Raw genomic sequence first — 18376 nt, forward strand, 5'->3', positions numbered from 1 at the left:
TCAGAAAATAAAGAACTGTTAACTGGAGTGGCACAACACCATCTGCCTTAATGTGGTTAGATTTAGATTTTTAAAAAATAGTGAAACAAGGTTTCACTGTATCCTTTAAAGATGCTGCTATAAAATTGGTCCAGCGATATTCACAAATCACTCTTTTACTTTGGCAGTTTAGTAAATAATTATATTTGGAAAATGAAATGTGCAGCCACTGAAAAATATCAATATTTTTGGGCTGTATTTTGAAAGATTGCGTAATTCTACTCAATCATTGTTTGTGGCAGTGGAAATAGGTAGCAGCACATCAATAGGTGAACTTAGCAATTAAAAATGACTATGGCCTAGATCCAAATGTAGTCTAGCAGAAATGATAGGAATTTCTATCCGCTTGTAAGTTTATTAGAGCTCTTCTGGATAGGCCACAAACCTATGTAACCAAAGCATGGTCAAGCATCCTTAGGTCACCTTCTTAGTAGACTACTGCAATATGCTATCAGGTAGGATTACCCTGAAGAAAACACTACCTCTCTTCAAAGCCCTGTTAGAACTAGCAGGGGGAGCAAGCTTCAGGATCACATCAATTAAATAATGCTATCATGAAGGATCCAGAAAGTATGCCTATTCTGTCATAGTGTTTGCCCTCTGAAATAGTGGAGATTGGCCCTGACTCCAGAGGCCCGGAAATTGTGAAAACCTGGCTTTTTACCCAGGTATGGGGACCAAGAAAGATATTAAAGCCCAGGTGGTTTGTAATTATGTGGTTTTTACTTATGGCGACCATTTATTTATATTTAATTATTGTAAGTTTTGAATTGCACAATTTAATTGCCATGCTTTAATTTGTTTTCCATCCAGAGTTGCTGTGACAAGATGGGTGGCCATGTAAATCTAAATAAATAAATAAAATATAGCCCCTTGGAATGTGTCTTCAGCAGCTTACAGAATGAACATAGCTATCATTCCACTATTATTGTTATTTTTTTGCTCCCCAGAAACTGGTGTTCAGGTAACAAAACTGGGTACAATTTGCCCAGAGGTGGGTTGCTGCTGGCATTACTGCCGGTTCGGTCCATGCAAAAGTTTTGCTGAACTGGTAGGAACTCACCACTGCAATTGCCCTTTTTTAAAATAAGAAATTCTCACGATTCATCAATTACTTCATGAACACGGTGGGGAGAAAAATAGGTATATAAATATTTAAATGCAGAGAAAAGTGAATGACGTATCTATTCAGGCAGGGGGTTGAATACATCATTGTTAAAACGAATGGTCTGCGCTAGCTTTATAATCCATGTTATTTGTCTCACTTCTAAAGCCACCTAGGTCCTTATGTCCAGTGATGATAAATTCCATATGAATTGTATGTGGGCGGGAACCCAGCTTTCTTTTATCGGCTCTAAATGCCTCCCCATCGGATAGCTTTTTTTTAAATGAGAAAGAGAAAAGAAAAGCTCCACTTCAAAAATGGAAAGTTCACTAAATGTGATGTCGGAAACTCTTTCTATCACCTTTCATCTCAGGTCGTTAAAAGAATAAAGGGTCTTTGTGTTTTCCAATCAGAATATCCCAATGGAACGATAAAGTGAAAAAGAAATTGCAAAGCCTACATCAAAAAGATTGAATTCAATCTGTATTTAAGAACTGCTGTATTAAATGACCAGCAATAGTAGTCTGTCATATTGAACTATCATTCCAATGTTTCAGCCATCTGTTTGAACAGGCTCACAAAGAGATTCATAACTCTCAGAAGGCAACATTTGGATCACACAAATCTTTGATCTCTAGATTTGTGACATTTTAAGGACTCTGTTCTTCTAATACGCAACACTCAGATTATTGCTATAATTTAATCTCAGGTTTTTCATTGGTTTCAGGCATGAATACAAGCAGGAGTGAAACAGTGAAAGAACCACCCTTAAAGCCCTCCAGAAGATCCTTGCCATGCCTTGCCCAGAGCCAAACCCATCCACAAAGTCTCAGCAAGCATTCCTCATTTCTTCAGTCAAATCAAGTGATGCCTCTGCCCCAGCCTCAGCTTCAGTCTCAGCCTCAGCATCAGCCTATGACTGCAGAGGCATCAAGTGCTACAGTCAATGTGGTATCAGAACGAGGTGAGTGTTGATTTAATCAGATCTCTCTGCTTCTTTACAATTCACGATACACTTCACTTACTGAACAAACCAAAGCAATTCAGCCACAATGGATTTTACCAATGTAAATTAGTCTGATGAAATTTTTTTTAAAATTATCTTTTAGCCAAAGTGATGGAAACCTTGGAAAACAACTTACTCAAGTTATCCAATACAGAATACTGTGATCCATTTTTAGGTGAGTTTTCTCTACATTGTTATATCGTACTTATAGAAACAGCCCTATTTCTGTTTCAGGAAGGCGAGTGAGTGCTAACCAAAAAAAGTTCAATCATCCTATTATTCCATAAACTAAGCAGTGAGCAACTATGGCCCCTTAATGACCTCAACTCCCAGAATTCCTGAGCCAGCCACGGCGACTCACAAATTCTGGAGCTGAAAGCCACAGGTTGTAAAGGAGCATAGTTGCCCACCCCTGCCATAGATCATTTATAGTAGTGCTTGAATTTACCATCATCATCCTTCAGCAACAAGTTATCAGTTATTTGCTAAAACCATTGGGAATGGGATAGCATGTTTTTCCAGTTCTCATTGATTACCAACTCATCAGCATTCTTTCCCTGGACCATGCCAGCTGGGGCTACTGGGAGTTAAGATTCAGATTCTCCATCCTTGAGTCAAATTGCTAGTGCTACTATGTAGATTAAATATTATTAAATAAACCAGATGATGTACATCTCTGTTAGATTGATATTTGACCTTTTCTTCAAGAGGAAACATGGCAAGCACACATTTCCTCCTTCAATTTTTCACATTACATCAATCCTACAGCGTAGGTTAGGTTGTGACAGAATAATTAGTCAAAAGTGACTGAATTAATTTCCTGGTGGAGAATAAACTTGACCTTGGGTGCCTTATCTAACCCAGCTTTTTAACTTATCACCACACTGTCCTTTCATTCAATGGCATTTCTTTTTGGATGAAGCGGAAATTAGATTTAAAGAGAGGCACACATTTGTAAGACAAATGCTGCTGAATTTCTCTGTATATTAGGTGTTATGAGTATCATGAAGATGTGCTAAAGATGCCCTTGGGAGAAGCAGAAAAACCAGCAACATTTTTATTACAATGATGTATTACTGGACAAGGAGTGATTCAAATATTTACAAGGATGAATCTTGCAATATTTTTTCTTCTGTTTTGTTTTGCATCAAACCTTTGTTTCCAACCATCTTTTTCTTCCTTAGAATACTTTCAATTGCACCTATCAATTTTAGAGGAAAACCCCTTGATTTTTAAGATTTAATTGTTCATTCTCAAAGTGGTTGACTTAACTGTGGCTATTTCTTCCTCTTCTTGTGAACTACTTAAGCAATTGGTTATGGATGAAAAGGAATGACACATCCAGAGCCTGTACCTCACAAGGGATAGACCTTATTCAGCACATATGGTGAATCAGTTTCATTCCTTTCATGATCTACTATGAGCTTTCCCCCTGGGGATATTAAGGATGGATCTGAATTAAGTGAATTGGGTAAATATTTAATCAAGTAGCTTGAAGAAAGGGAAAATAAATGGAAAATGGTAAGATAGAGCTGCAAGAAAGTGGTGGACAATGAAGCTATTAAAGGCTATTGTATAAAATCCAATTGATTTTCATCTGTGTTGTAACATTGGCTGTAGAATTTCAACATGTTTTAGAGCACATGGGCTGCATTCTTGTTTTTGGATTTTGGTTATTTAATAAATTTTTAATTACGTTTATCAGGACATAAAATGCATAAAAAGAAAATGAAAATAGTGGGAAAATGGGGGAGGAAAAGGGGTTTTGGAGGATAAAGAAAGAAAAGCATTGACTTCCAACTCTGTTTAGAATTGGATAATCACATTACAGGCACACCATTTTACTTTTTACATGCTAATATGAACTAGCCATTTCTTTAACAACAAGTCTATCTAATCAGCAAAACCCAAGTCAAAGTTTCATTTTTTTTTCCATCTCAAGCACAAAACCTAGAAACAGTTGCCACATGGAAACAAAGTTGGATATGTTCTTTTCTTTAATTAAAGTACTTCATTTTGGGGGTTTTGTTCTATATTACTGAAAAATCCATGTGATGTTTTGATGGATGAAATTAGCTGGATGAAATGGATGAAAGATCCATTTTTTAATTCTACCTTATGAAAAAGCCAGATTATTATTATTTTTCCTGAACCATTTGTTCTGCCATGAAAGTGAATACAATTGATTATACGCTTTGTTCTATCTGGTATTTGAGGCTTTCCTTCCCCAGCAGCTAGAACAAATTAGAAAAATATTTAGCCCCTGAAGGATTACCTTGACTACAGTGAAGGATAAAACTCTAGACTTGAATGTTTTGCTTAGGCCATTGAATAAACTACCCATTCTGTGCAAAAAAAAAAAACCTCTTAAAAAACATAAATGACAACATCTTCAACAAGTGGTTGAATGTAACCATGTGGACAGATCCAGTGAAGAATCAATTTTGAGACATTGCTTATAGTCCACGTCATATATTTGCACCCTAGAGACAATCTAAGAAAATGGGGATACAAGTAGTCCTTGACTTATGGCCAGAATTGAGCCTAAAATTTATCACTGTTGAAAGGTGAGGTATTTGTTAAGTTTTGCCCCATTTTACAATCTTTCATGCCACAGTTGTTAAGAGAATGACTGCAATTGTTAAGTTAGCAACACAGTTGTTAAGTGAATCTGGCTTCCCCGTTGACTTTGCTTGTGAGAAGCAAAAGCTGCTCACATGACAATGGGACACTGCAACCATCATAAATATGAGTCAGTTGCCAAGCATCCGAATTTTGATCATGTGATCATGATATATTTAATTTGTTTTTAAAAAGGGGTATTTAATATTGTTATTGTATATCAGTGACGTGCTGTGAGGTTAATGGCTGGTGAGGCCGGTGACGTCATCAGGAAGGCGGGGAATGGGGCCACGTGTGCTGGAGGCACACATTTCTGCCTCCGCCCTCCGCAACTCCCCGGCGCGCATGGACGGAGATAGGCAGAATGGCGCCGATCCAATCCGGCGGACGAGCGACCGAAGATCGGGCTGCCTCGCTCACTCTTTCGTCCACCCGGATCACCTCAGTGTCGCTGTGGCTACCTCCGTCTGTGCTGATGTTGTCGGCGCGCCCGGATGACGTCATCCGGAAACGCCGACATTTCTGCCTCCGCCCTCCGCAGCTCCCAGGCGCGCACGGATGGAGGTAGGCAGAATGGCGCCGAGCCGAACCGGCGGGTGAGCGACTGAGGATCGGGCTGCCTCGCTCGCTCTTTCGTTCGCCCGGATCGCCTCGGTGTCGCTGTGGCTACCTCCGTGCGTGCACGCCCGGCAGAATGTTGGCATTTCCGGATGACGAAGGCACAAAAGCAACTGTTTTTTGTGCCTTCGTCATCCGGAAACGCCGACATTCTGCCAGGCGCGCACGCACGTAGGTAGCCACAGCGACACCGAAGCGATCCGGGTGGACGAAAGAGCGAGCGAGGCAGCCCGATCCTCAGTCGCTCACCGGCTGGATCGGCTCGGCGCCATTCTGCCTACCTCCATCCGTGCGCGCCCGGGAGCTGCGGAGGGCGGAGGCAGAAATGTCGGCGTTTCCGGATGACGTCATCCGGGCGCGCCGACAACATCAGCACAGACGGAGGTAGCCACAGCGACACTGAGGCGATCCGGGTGGACGAAAGAGTGAGCAAGGCAGCCCGATCTTCGGTCGCTCGCCCGCCGGATTGGATCGGCGCCATTCTGCCTATCTCCGTCCGTGCGCGCCCGGCTCCACGATCCGGGCAGACGAAAGAGCAAGCGAGGCAGCCCGATCCTCAGTCGCTCGCTCGCCGGATCGGATTGGCGCCATTCTGCCTACCTCCGTCCATGAGCGCCCGGCAGAATGTCGGCGTTTCCGGATGACGAAGGCACAAAATCGACAGTCGACAGTCGCTTTTTTGCCTTCGTCATCCAGAAACCGCCCTCCGCAGCTCCCGGGCACGGCCGGACGGATGTATAATATTATAATATTATATATATATATATAGTATATAATATTATATACTATTATTTCATGAAGAGAGGTGAGGCTCTGCCTCCCTTGCCTCCCCTGACCGCATGTCACTGTTGTATATACGGTTTTTAGCTTTTGTCTGTACACCGCCCCGAGTCCCTTCGGGGAGAGGGGGCGGTCTATAAATTCAATAAATGAAATAAAATAAATGAAATGAGATGTTGCAATGGTCATTAGTGTTAACAGCAGTCATAAGTCACCTTTTTCAGAGCTACTGTAATCTCAAACGGTCACTAAATGAACTGTTGTAAGCCGACAGATACTTGCACTATGAATGTAGGAAGCAACAACTAATTCTGCATTGCTTCTGACTTTCAAAGACTTCTGCACAGCCATGTAGGTAAGAAAACAGATCAGTGGTGGGTTGCAGGTGGTACACCCCGGTACTGGCGTACTGTTGTAGCTCACCAGTGGCCAGCTCAGCTGTTGGTAGAATCTGACAGTGATGAACACTATGGGACTGCCCTGGAGGCTGAGGAAGACTCTGGGGGGGTGTTCGGAGTCAGAGCAAGGACTAGAGAGGCCTGTTGGCCATCAGGTGGCGTCTGAGTCAGGGAGCAGTGAGGAAGAACAGAGGGAGGCTGTCCCTGATATACATATGCATAGGGCTGCGAGGAGGAGGGAGCAGCTTTGGAAAAAGGGTTACAGAAAGAAATAGGAACAGGTGGCTACTGGTTGGCCCTCCTGGAGAGCTTATAGGTGGGGTGATGGGAGGGGAATTTTGCAGGAAACAACAATTTACTGATCCAGCCATAGAGAAAGATTGGGAGAATTTAGTGAGTTCAAGCCTTGTTTCATAGAGATAGCTTTCTGGGCTCCCAGCCAAGGGGTTGCTTATCTCCTTCCTTAATTGTGGCAGACAGCCAAGTCTGCGTCCGTATATATTATAGAAGTTTGGAACAGAACAGTTTGTTTCCTGCCCTATAAAACAGATTTAAATATAATTTAAAATGGAGCAGCTTCATGCAGAAAATGTGCAGCTCACGCAACAGGTAGCTGTGCTGGCTGCCCAGGTGGCTCAGCTCCAAGTTCACACTGCTCCACCACCGCCTCAGAGGAAATGCCCAGTTGTAGTGCCTGATAAATTCGATGGCAGGTTTCCGGCTTTTTTGGGACAATGCCAGCTGTTTATCAGCTTGAGAGCAGAGGATTTCCCCACTGACGAAGATAAAGCGGGGTTATGATTAGCCTTCTCTCCAACTCCGCAGCTCGTTGGGCTACCCCACTGCTGGTCCAGGCTAGCCCTTTGCTGGATGACTTCAGAGGGTTCTGTGACCACTTCAGGTTAATGTATGAGGACCTCATTAAAACAGAGACGGCTACTCGATGTCTGAAGAATCTGAAGCAGGGCCGGCATTCCTTGCAGGAATACATCAGTGAGTTTAGGCTACTTAGCCAGGATTCGACTTGGAATAAGGCAGGCCTCATAGACACATTTCAGGATGGGTTGTCGGAAGAATTTCAGGTGCATGTGGATAGGCCACCGAATTTCAACACACTGGTCCATCTGTGTCTCCAGCTTTATGCTCGGTTGCAGAGGTGGGGAAGTTGCCGCACATCCCAGGAGAACAGGGTGGTTCCGGCCATGCATGAGACTCCAACTCCATGGGAGGAGCCCATGGAATTAGGTGCAGCCAAACCCCACTTGTCGATAATGGAGAAAAGCAGACAGTGCTCAGGGGGGAGTGTTTTTATTGTGGGAAAACTGGGCATATGGCAGCCTTTTGCCCCAAGAACAGACAAGGGGTATCAGTTACTGGACCTACCCCTTAACCCCAGAACATTTTGTCAGGAAACGCCCCAAGCGAAACGTCCCAAGGGAAACCTTCGGTTGGGTGCACATCAATTCAGAGACATTCTTAGAGACAGTGACTTGCAGGCCTCCCCGACACCTGATCCTAGCATCATGAATAGTCCTATCCAGTAGTCCGCAGGGGATTCCAGCACATGCTCTGGTCGATTCCGGGGCTACAACAAACTTCATGGATGAGGCGGTTACGACCAAGTATGCAGTCTCTCTGTGTCCAGTAGATCCTTCTATGCTTGTGGAGACCATTGACGGCCAGGTGCTTCTGTCTGGGCCTATCAAGGCTGTCACACAACCCTTGCACCTGGTCATCGGGGCTCATGAGGAAGCAAACCAGTTCTACATTACCTCTGACCTGCATTTCCCTGTGGTCTTGGGCTTGTCTTGGCTGCGGGCGCACGATCCACAAATCTACTGGTCCCAGAACCTTGTCACTATTCCAGCCTTGCAATGTGTGGACCACATCCATCAAGTCTGTGTAGGCCAGTTGCTGCGTCCACCCTGGGTGTCCTTGCCTTCCAACATAGCAGATTTTGCAGACGTGTTCAATGAACAAGAAGCAGACCAATTGCCACCGCACTGGCCATATGATTGCCCCGTCGATTTGATTCCGGATGCACTGTTTCCCATGGGTCATTTGTATTCAATGTCAGATCCGGAGTTGGCTGCATTGTGGGACTTTTTTGGACAAAAACCTAGCTTGGGGTTTTATCCGACCCTCGTCTTCGCCACTGACTGCCCTGGTCTTGTTCATCAAAAAGAAGACCAAAGATTTGAGACTATGTTGTGACTACCGTAAACTTAATTCTATCACAGTGTGCAATCCAGTGATGTGCAGTCAGGTGAGGCAAGTGTGGCACAGCCTCACCACTCTCATCATAAAAAAATAAGTAAAAGGAAAAAGCTGAGCTAGTTGCTGCCTCACCGTGGATGACTCTGCTTAACCTCACTGGTGCTCTCCCTCCCCAAGTGTAGTGACTTCCTCCCCAGGCCCCCATTCATTTCTCTCTCTCACACACACAGCTGGATAAAACTATATAAAAATCTAGCCCAGCTTCACTGATTACAAGTTTGAAAAGGCAACGTGGCTCCACCTGCAATCAAACTACACTTGGGGAGGGAGAGCACAAGCGAGCACTGAGGAGACTACAGGAGGAGGCAGGAAGCCAGGCAAAGAGCCATGCTGTAGTACACACACTTCCCCTCAGCCTCTTTCTTTTGGAAGGCTTGGCTCGGTTCCCCTCCGGCTTCTCTGCCTCTCCTCTCACCCCAGCCTGCCAGCAGGAGGTGGTGGGTGGGCTTTATTGTGTTCCAGGCATTTCCCACCCAGACAGCAGGCTGCATTTGCAATGGTGGAGGTGTTTGGGAAAGGCAGCAGGGGAATGGGGGGGGGTGGCAGAGGAGCTGCTTTCAAGCCACTGGAAAAGATATCCAATCCAACTTTTTTGTGTGGGGAGGTTTGTTTGAGAGTGAGTGAGAGAGGGAAGGGGTAGGAGAGATAGTCCAATCCAACTTCTCTCTCTCTCTCTCTCTGTGTGTGTGTGTGTGTGTGTGTGTGTGTGTGTGTTTGAGAGAGGGGGAGGAAGGGAGAGAGGGAGGAAGGAGGGGAAGCAGAAGAAAAAGAAAAACAAAGAAGGAGCAAAGGAGAAAAACAAATGCTGTCGCTTTAAATTGGAACTGAGCATGCCTGGCTGTGGAATTCTGGGAGTTGAAGTCCACAAGTCTAAAAATATTTGAAACCCAGCACTGTGTCAGTGCCTCACCAGTCATAAACCTCATCGCACGTCACTGGTGCAATCGATATCCTCCGCACTTTATTCCTGAACTGCTGGAGTGGCTCAGAGAGGCTACGGTTTCCACGAAATTGGATCTGCGTGGAGCCTATAATCTTGTCCGGATCCGGGCCAGGGATGAATGGAAGATGGCATTCAGCACCAGGTACAGGCATTTTGAGTATACAGTCATGCCTTTTGGGCTGACCAATACCCCTGCCGTCTTCCAACATTTTATGAATGACATATTCCGGGACCTTTTGGACCAGTTTGTTGTTATTTATCTAGATGGCATTCTAATTTACTCATCCTCCCAGGAGAGTAATCGACAGCACCTACGCTTTGTTCTACAATGGCTCCGTGAGAATCACTTGTATGCAAAACTGGAGAATAATAATAATAATAATAATAATAATAATAATAATAATAATAATAATAATAATAATAATAATAATAATAATAATAATAATAATAATAATAATAATAATAATAAAATTTTATTTGTTAGCCGCACCCTCTCCCGAAGGACTCGGGGCGGCATACAATAAAAAACACATAAAATACACATAAAATACAGATAAACACATAAAAAACACATAAAATACAGATATAGACAGTATGTACACAAAAATATAGACGAATACGTGGAGGAGGTAGACAGATGAATGGAAACAATTAAAATCACAATTTAAAATCCCCTAAATAAAATTACAAAATTAAAAACCCGTCAGGAGCGATATGATCAAACTATGGTTGAGCCAGGCCAGCTACTTGGAAAAGGTGGGTCTTGAGCTTTACACAGAAGGAGCGGAGGTCAGAGGTAGTCCTAATATCCGGGGGGAGGTAATTCCACAGGGCTGGGCCCGCCACAGAGAAGGCTCTGCTCCTAGGCACCGCCCCTCGGCACTCTCTGCTGGACGGCACCTGGAGAAGTCCCTCTCTGTGCGAGCGAATTGGTCGCAGGGATGTATGGGGCAGGATACGATCCCGCAAGTAGCTAGGTCCTGAGCCATGGAGCGCTTTAAAGATCGTTATCAGAACCTTGAAACGCACCCGATAGACCACAGGAAGCCAGTGCAGCACGCGCAGGACAGGTGTCACATGGGAGTACCTTGTATTCCCCATAATTACCCGCATGGCCGCATTCTGGACCAACTAGAGTCTCCGAGTGCATTTCAAGGGAAGCCCCATGTAGAGAGCATTACAGTAGTCCAGGCGAGACGTCACCAGCGCATGAGTGACTGCATAAGGCGTCCCGGTCCAATAGGGGGCGCAATTGGTGCACCAGGCGAACCTGGTGGAACGCCCCCCTAGCCACGGCTGTCACATGGTCATCCATGGACAGCCGGGCATCCAGGAGGACGCCCAAATTGCGCGCCCGCTCCACGGGGGCAAGTTGTACGTCCCCGATGGCCAGAGATGGAATTAACTGGTTGAACCGGGGGGCCGGAGCCCACAGCCACTCCATCTTGGAGGGGTTGAGCTTGAGTCGGTTGTCATCCATCCAGACCCGTACGGCTTCCACACACCGGGACATCACTTCGACGGCCTCGTTGGGGTGGTTCGGGGTGGAAATGTACAGCTGAGTATCATCAGCGTACAGATGATATCCCACCCCGAAACCATGAATGATCTCACCCAGCAGCTTCATATATGTGTTGAACAGGAGTGGCGAGAGGACCGACCCCTGTGGCACCCCACAAGTAAGGGGGCTTAGGGTCGACCTCTGCTCCCCTGCCAACACACGTTGCATCCGGCCGGCTAGGTAGGAGCCGAACCACCGCAAAACGGTGCCCCGGACCCCCAACCCTTCCAGTCGGTGCAACCGGATACCATGGTCGATGGTATCAAAAGCCGCCGAAAGATCTAATAGGACCAGGATAGAGAAACAACCCCTATCTCTGGCCCTCCAGAGATCATCCACCAATGCGACCAAGGCCGTCTCCGTGCTGTGCCCGGGGCGAAAGCCGGACTGGCGCGGGTCTAGATAATCATTTTCCTCCAGATGTCGTGGAAACTGATAAGCCACCACACTCTCTACAACCTTCGCCAAAAAGGGAAGGTTGGAGACAGGACGATAATTGGCCAGCTCTATAGGGTCCAGGGAAGGCTTCTTGAGCAAGGGTCTCACCACCGCCTCTTTCAAGGTGGCCGGAAGAGACCCCTCACCCAACGAAGCGTTCACTAGGCCCAGGAGCCAGTCACGTGTAACCTCCCAGGATGCCAGTACAAGCCAGGAGGGGCACGGGTCCAGTAAACATGTGGTAGGTCGCAGTCGTCCACGCATTCTGTCCAAATCCTAGATGGCAACCAAGTCAAACTCCTCCCAGACTGGTTTCTCAAGACTCGCCGCGGACGTCTCCACTGGACCACTGAAAGGGACCCAATCCCTTTCAGAAGTGCCAGTTTTGGCAGTCCACCATCAAGTTCCTGGGGCATCATATCTCTCCTGAAGGCATTGTGATGCAGCCGGGCAAGGTTGAGTTTTTGCATAGTTGGCAACCTCCTCAGCGAGTGAAGGATGTCCAGTGACTCCTCGGGTTTGCCAACTATTATCGGACCTTTGCTTTGCTTCCCTGACTGTGCCCCTCGGCTCTTCAGAAAAAAGTTCCATTTTGAGACGACTTCTGGCAGCCGAAGGCAACGGTCGTGTGCGCTTGCCTTCTCGCTGATTCAGTGAGCTCCCCTGAATCCTAGGGGGAGCACAGGGTGCCTTGGAGTGGTGCCCTGCCGTGGGGTGGCTTGCTGGGATCCCCTGGAGCAGCGGCGGCCGCGGAAGGTCTCCAACTTTGCCCCAGGAGCCGGAGAGCGTAGGGAGCATGCGGAATGCCACCGCGCGCTTTGCCGAACGCAGCCTGGAAGGAAATGATTAATTTGAACGCAACAGCTGAAGCGCGGTGAGGTGGGGAGTCTCCCCAGGTCTTTTACAGTTTATTACTCTATTGACTGATCAGCAGTTTTTTGGGGGACTTTGTTTCAACCTTTGGAGGAGTTCAGATTGGAGGGGGGGAAATTTCCACGCCCCTTGGAAAAGCGGCACTTGGAAAATCTCTCCCTTGTAAGGGAGAGAGAGAAAGTTTAAAATCTACTTTCACTTCCCTTAAATAATGGGGGGAAAATATCTTTTTTTTCTTTTGACCAAAACTGTGAGAGAAAGGATGGTTGAACTGATTCTTCTCTAAACTACGCATCGGAACTTTGATTTTGTTGTTTCCTGACCACCTGTACTGGCTGAGCCAATATGGCCAACTTCCTCCTTTTTCTTTTTCTTTGTGCATGAGACTCCTCCCTTGAAAAACTTTCTGGCTTTGAACTAATTTCCACCCCAGAGACCTCCAAGAACCTCTTCAAATAACTTTTTCCCCTGGATTTGGAATATTTTGATCCACCTATCTGCTCTAGTTTTATTCTCCTTTGGACCTGCCTGTCTGGTGATCTCTACTGGCTGTGCTTTCCCACGGACACCACTTCTCTGTACAGAACAATAACTATCTCCAAGCTTCATGATGGGTCCTAAGAAGTTACCGCCTGGAAAGGCCTCATCCTCCCCGACATCTTCTACGTCCAGCCCCATTGCCCACCAGTCACAGCTGGGATCTTTTTTACAACCCAAAGCCCCTGAGGAGAGTTCAAAGGATTTGTCCATTCATCAGATGCTTCAAGCCATCTTAAAGGGACAGGATTAAATGAAAAAACAACTGCAGGACTTAAATGATCAGCTCAGAGAGACGCAACAACAAACCACACAGAATGAGCAGAGGATAGGTGTACTGGAGGAGGGTGCAGTTGGGATGTGAGATGACCTGGAGACAATCCAAAGGGGAAATGTAGAATTTGAGAATCATGTGATAAAAATGGAATTTGAAAGAATGTCTTTTTTCCTTAGGTTCCAAAACTTGCCAGAAGTTGAGAATGACAATCTTAAGGAGATTATGACCACAATGTTAGCAGAATATATTAACAGAGACATGGGTGGGATATTGACCTGATCTATAGGATTAATTCAGCCTATGCAAGAACACACAATGTTCCAAGGGAAGTTCATGTTAAATTTCTTAGAAAAACCACAAGAGATGAGGTTCTAGGAGTTCAAAGGGGAGGACCATTAAAATATAAGGATAAAGAAATAACCATTCTTAAGCAGATCCCAAAGAAAGTAAGAGATAAGAGAAGGAAATATTCCTTCTTAGCAAAAAAAATATACAATAATGGGATTTGGTTTAGGTGATTGTTACCAGAAGGCATGTTGATTTTTTGGGAGGGCAGTAGAATTAGAATTAACACAGTTGTGGAAGCAGAGGCTTTCACTAAAAAGCACAGTGCTCTCTTAGGTGACATGGGGGATGTTACACAAGAAACAAAGGAGGGAAAGGCTGAGGCTCTGCCGGTGGACAGGGGGGAGGATGCGACAACTAGAAGACTCAGATCACAAAAGTGATTTGAAACATCATTGCAAATGTTGTTACAATGTACCTTTATGGAAGTGATAAAAAACAAAATGATTGAAACATACTGATGATTTTGTGTTAAACTTAAAACTGCTAATATCTATGTAAATGTTGATAATTTTCTATCTTTTTTTGTAAAAGTTGCGAGACCTCGGGGGGCTTCTCCCCCCTGCACGATGTAGCTGTCAAAATGTTTTATAACCTTTCAACCCCTTTTTCCCTGTAAAACTTTTAAAATCAATAAAACTTGGACAATAAAAAAACCCACCACTGAAACAGATACATGCAGCCCTCCAAAAAAACACATTCTTGAAGAAATTGTCATCCAATGTGACAACAGTGAAAAACCTTCAGTGCATGTTATAAATGCATTGTCAAGTCCTCAAATGCAAATGATTTTAACGGGGCTTATGTGTGTATCCTTTGAAATAAACATATGTTGGGTTCAATATATAGATAACCTGATGCAGTTAGAGATACAATTTGTGAGGCCAGATCAGAGGTAAAAGGTTTCAAGAAAGGCATGAAAGGGAAATGTTATCTCAGCTCTTTCATCAGGACCTTCTCCAACTGCAATAGTAGCTAAATGAAATGGACAAACAACTGAGACAAACAAATTGTAGCCTAGCAGAAAAGCAGCTTAGTAAGAGCATTAACCAAAGGCCATTCCAGGCAAATCGTAGGGGGGGGGGGGGAGGATTGTACTAAAACAACCCAATTTGCTATTACGTATGAATGTCTAAATAAAGCATAGATAATTATTAACCACAGTATAATTCTTCAGATTCAATTCCATAAACATGCTGGGGATGGGTTTTAGAAAAAGCAAAAGCATTGCGGAGTACACTGACGTCTTTGATGGTAAGCTGGGGGAATATAAGGGGACCCCTATCTCCCTGAACTAGACCCTCAGGTTGCCCCTATTAGGCTGAAGGCCCGCAGGGTGCCTTTTGCCTTGAGGTCAAAGGTGGATGCGGAACTCGACAAATTGTAGGCGCAGGGCATCCTAGAGCCCGCCAACCACTCTAAATAGGAGACCCCCCATAATGGTCCCTGCTAAGGCTGATAGGTCTATCAGGATCTGTGCTGACTATAAGTCGACCATCAACCTTGGCCTCCAGGCAAACCCCTACCCAGTCCCTGTGGTGCAGCACCTCCTCCATTCCTTGGGGAGGGGCTGCATCTTTGCCAAACTGGATATGGTGCAGGCCTATCAGCAGCTCCCTGTGAATGATGATGCGGTGGCAGCCCAAACCATCGTCACCCACCGTAGGACTTTTAGTTGTTGCCGCCTCCAATTTGGCATTTCCGTTGCCCCGGGGATCTTCCAGAGCCTCATGGAGCGGCTGCTCCATGGGCTCCCTGGCATCGTCCCCTACTTCAATGATGTCCTGATCGCTGCAAACAACCACTCAGGGCTCATCGAAGTGTTACGGAAGGGCCTCGACCTTTTCAGGGGCGCGGGTTTAAAATTAAAGCACAGCAAATGCTCATTTGCTGTGCCTAAGGTGGAATTCCTGGGTTTCTTAATAGATGCCCATGGCATCCACTCTATCCCATCCTCGTCGCCAGTGTAAGAGATCGAAGGATGGACGAGACGTGAGGCGTCTGAGGTAAGTTAGAACAGCATTTATTTCAAACAGAGAGCGATAACTAATTACAAGCAGGAAAGAAATCACTCCTCGTGCTGCTTGACAGCTGTTTATACGGAACTGTCAAGCAATCACCCAATCGGACTGCTTCTGGCAGCCCGCACTCAGCCAGCCGCACTTTAACCAATCAGGCGCAGCTTGACTGCTGTCGGATGCCAGTCGTAAGTCGAGGACCTGCGGCCGGTCGTAAGTCGAGGACTTTAGGACCTGTTGCAGGTTGAGGACTTAGCAGAGAGCGAGAGATGTAGCTCACAAAACAATAATGTGATTTTTTGCTTTAGTATTTTGTGGGGCCACAATAATTGTGGAGTAAGGAATAAACACATGAATCACGGACTCACCTTTCATTTCAGGCTCACATTTAAGAACTTAACCAGGCTACTCAAATTATGCAGCAAAAATACCAGTTTGGGACAAAGCAATATTTCTCCTACTCCATACAATATAACCAGTTGCATTTACTACAGAAAACTAAGATTTTATTGGTGTGTGTGTGTGTGTATGTGAGAGCCTCCTATTGTTCCAAAAAGAAATGATTTTTGGTTTCACAGGACGATCATCAGATTTGACAGTTATTTATTTACTTAATCTCTTTATAGCACTGCAATCTCTTTGATGGCACTGCAATCAAAACTTACTCTCATCACAACAAAACATACAAAGTAGACCTTGACTTACAGCAGTTCATTTAGTGACTATTGAGAGTTTCAACAGCATTGGAAAAAGTGACTTGTGACCTTTTTTCATACTTATAACCATTGCAGCATCCCCATGATCAGATGATCAAAACCTGGGGATTTGGCAATTGGACGCATATTTACGATGGTTGCAGTGTCCCGGCTCATCTGAACATTTTTTGTAACCTTTTGCCAAGCAAAGTCAATGGGGAAACTGTATTTAACAAATTTGTTATTACAACTCTGCAAGAAATGTAATAAAATGGGGCAAAACTCAATTAACAAGTATCTCTGAAAATTTGGGGTCAGTTTTGGTCATACGTAGAGGACTATGTATAAAACAAAAGCCATGCATAATTAAAAGCATAGCACTGCAAGAATATGGAAAAAAAATGGCAATAACACAACACAAATCAGGGGAAAGCTCTCCAAAAAGAGTTTGGTCTTTAGAAGTTAGTGGAAAACTATGGTAGCAATGAGGGAATTTAAGAAAATGTATACTTATTTATTGTAGTGTTCATGGCCGGAAACCCAAAACTCTTCAGCTCACTGACTCCTTTGGGAAGTTTCAATTTTTCATTGACCACCCCAAAATTTATTACATAATTTAATAATTTAATAAATAATATTTAAATAATAGTACGACAAATGATAAGAACAGTAGCTTGGAAAGTTCCATCAAACCTTAGGGGTCACTACTGTCTACTTTGGAGAATTCTGGCTCATGACCTTTTCTAGGGTGGGGAAGAAGTTACTAGTTACTACTGATTGGTTTCCAACACAACAGGGGTGGCTTGCTACCAGCATTACTGCCAGTTTGGCGTGTTCCACCCACGTGCGCATTTGCAGCTATAAAGGTCTTGCATGCGCACAACATTACAGGGAAAAAAAGGAAAAAAATTAAATTTTTGTAATGAAGATTGCCCTGTGCATACGCAAAACCAAAAATCAAGATGGCGCCACCGATGATAGAACTGGTTCGGGGGCGTGGCAGGCCAAGTTACTGGTCCAAACCGGTAAGAACCCATCTCTGCAACACAACCCTTATCCATAGGTAACACAACATTTATCCATAGATAACTAAACTGCAGTTTACTGAACTAACACGAAGTAACTGCTATTACTGGAGAAAAATACTAATAATAAATGTATAATTTTTTGGATAATAAGCTTAGTAATTTGAACCTAGAGCAATAAATGTTTCATGAAAACTAGCATCGCTAATGTTTAATTTTTTTAATACATTATATTAAATATTGGCAAACTAAAACAATTAGAGATGAGACAAAAATGTTGACTATGCTTCTGGAAAGTATTTTAGTAAAAAGCAAACAAAAACAATATTTGGCTTTCATCACTATCTAAAACCTTTATGATTTCCAAGCACCAACAACGCCAACCATGTTTTATTTTTTGTGCTGAAAAGACAAAATAAAAAGTGCCTCTCAGTTTTTTTCTTTTCTACAAAGAAAAATAAGGAAGAATCTGTTCTAGGCTTTATTTTATTTACTTTTGATTTTGAAACGGTATGGCCATTTTTTACGAAATGTAGTAAATTATATTCTGAATTGCAGAGAAATTAAAGACTCTTGTATTCAAGTACATATTTAATCTATAGCATATATAAGTAGAACTCATTTCTGCTTGATTTGGTTTTAGACTTCCTTTATAGTTTATCCATTAACCAAGTAGTGATACCTTGTAATTTCATCTGTATCTAAGAAAATGGCAGCTTTGGATAAATTCCCCTAAAATAGAGTCAGTCAGAGGAAGACAAACTAGAAAGTCTCAATAAAGAAGACTACAACTCCCACAAGCCCCAGCTATCAAGATAA

At 44.3% G+C, this 18376-nt stretch overlaps 1 protein-coding gene across 2 annotated transcripts in view; it reads left to right on the top strand.

The window, feature by feature from the left end:
- The window catches only part of ANO3 (anoctamin 3), a 237347-nt gene that overhangs the window by 121648 nt on the left and 97323 nt on the right, over positions 1–18376 (top strand). For both annotated transcript variants that reach the window (XM_081936174.1, XM_081936175.1), the window contains exons 2-3: positions 1872–2108; positions 2254–2325. In XM_081936174.1, coding sequence (XP_081792300.1) covers positions 1872–2108; positions 2254–2325 — 309 coding nt within the window. The remainder of the gene's footprint in view (positions 1–1871; positions 2109–2253; positions 2326–18376) is intronic.

This window comes from Natrix helvetica, assembly GCF_964273705.1.
Source record: "Natrix helvetica genome assembly, chromosome: 1".
NCBI lineage: Eukaryota > Metazoa > Chordata > Lepidosauria > Squamata > Natricidae > Natrix > Natrix helvetica.